Source organism: Galeopterus variegatus, unplaced genomic scaffold (genome assembly GCF_000696425.1).
Source record: "Galeopterus variegatus unplaced genomic scaffold, G_variegatus-3.0.2 Scaffold43677, whole genome shotgun sequence".
Taxonomy (NCBI): Eukaryota; Metazoa; Chordata; class Mammalia; order Dermoptera; family Cynocephalidae; genus Galeopterus; species Galeopterus variegatus.
In genome coordinates this window covers 1,979-3,364 of record NW_007769788.1, presented here as the reverse complement: position 1 = coordinate 3,364, position 1,386 = coordinate 1,979, and the positions used below count along the sequence as shown (strand labels likewise).

Genomic DNA, 1,386 nt, shown 5'->3' with positions numbered 1-1,386 from the left:
GGGTTGCGATCCGTTGCCGGACACGAAAAAAGACAAAAAGGAAAAAAAAAAAAGAAAAGATGGGAGGGATTCTTCCCTATCTTACAGATGAAGGAAATGAAGCCCAAAAAGGTTTATTGATTTGCTCCAGACCCCAGAGCGATGTGAGGACAGGACCAATACCCACAGCCAGTCCCCAGTCTCTGCTCTCTGCATCCCAGGCCAGCAGTACCGGGAGACCTGTGGGAAGAACGTTCTCTCCCACTTTAGAATACATTTCATGGGAAGAACAGGGAGCTTTGGCAAATATAAGGACTCTCAAGTTTTCAACAGGCATTGGCTTATGGGTTTAACTTTGTAACGGTTCAGAGAATGTTCTGTTCAGAGGATGAAAGGGTGGTAGTTCCCGTCCATTTGTATATTGCTTTACCCTTTTCAAGACAATTTTAGTACATGCACATTAGGTTAAAATGATAGTAACAGCGATAAACAATATGGCTGGACCTGCTGCTAATCACTTTATACATGCATGAAATCTTGGTTTATCATCACAAAAACCCCATGAGGTTATACCTAATCCCCATTCTGCAGACAAGGAAACTGAAGCTTACAGGGATTGAATAATGCTGGAGGGTGATGTGTTTAGAATTCAAACCCTTTTCTGTTTCCAAAGCTTATACTCTCAACCACGCCTGCCGAGCTGTTATGTAGGTCAAGCAGGGATTCATATTCCCACTAGACAGATTGAGAAATAAACTCCAGTAGGTTCGGTGATGGGCCCAAGGTCACACAGCTCGGCAGTGGTGTGGCCAGTGGTGTGGCCAGAGCCGGCCAGGTCTTGTGGGACCCACCCAGGGCTGCTTCTTCCCCAGCTTTGCTGGGAGCCCTGGCCAAAGCCCCAAGTGCCCTTCACCTTGCCCTCCCCCATTTCTCACAAGGATCATCTCTCTCATATCTGTAGCGGCACCACCCAACCCAAACCGTGAGGTAGCCGGGGACACCATCATCTTCCGAGACACCCAGATCAGCAGCAGGGCCGTGTACCAGTGCAACACTTCCAACGAGCACGGCTACCTGCTAGCCAATGCCTTCGTCAGTGTGCTGGGTGAGCGCATCCCTGCATCTCGGCCCTTCTCTGCTCACCCGTGGCACAGTCTCCCTGGGGCTTGGTTATGTCCCGGGCCACACTCTCCTCTGGAGATTAGCTTTCTGGGCAGGGTAAGAGAAGTCAATCTTAGCCCCTCCTCCCCCTGATGGGAGAGGGAGGCTGTCTCAACTCCTTGGTATATCCATGTTGACTCTCGCTGGGCTCACACTTGGATCTCATGGTGGGAAACGGTGCTGAATATGTTTGCTGTACTCCCTGATCAAGGAGAGGGTGGTGGGAGGGGTTGGCTAGAAGATGTC

At 50.1% G+C, this 1,386-nt stretch overlaps 1 protein-coding gene across 1 annotated transcript in view; it reads left to right on the top strand.

Moving 5' to 3' along the window:
- Positions 1 to 1,386, top strand: part of LOC103584077 (neurofascin-like) — a gene marked incomplete at both ends in the record, with an annotated part of 5,081 nt that overhangs the window by 2,142 nt on the left and 1,553 nt on the right. Inside the window, one exon of the mRNA XM_008565200.1 lies at positions 941 to 1,071. Coding sequence (XP_008563422.1) covers positions 941 to 1,071 — 131 coding nt within the window. The remainder of the gene's footprint in view (positions 1 to 940; positions 1,072 to 1,386) is intronic.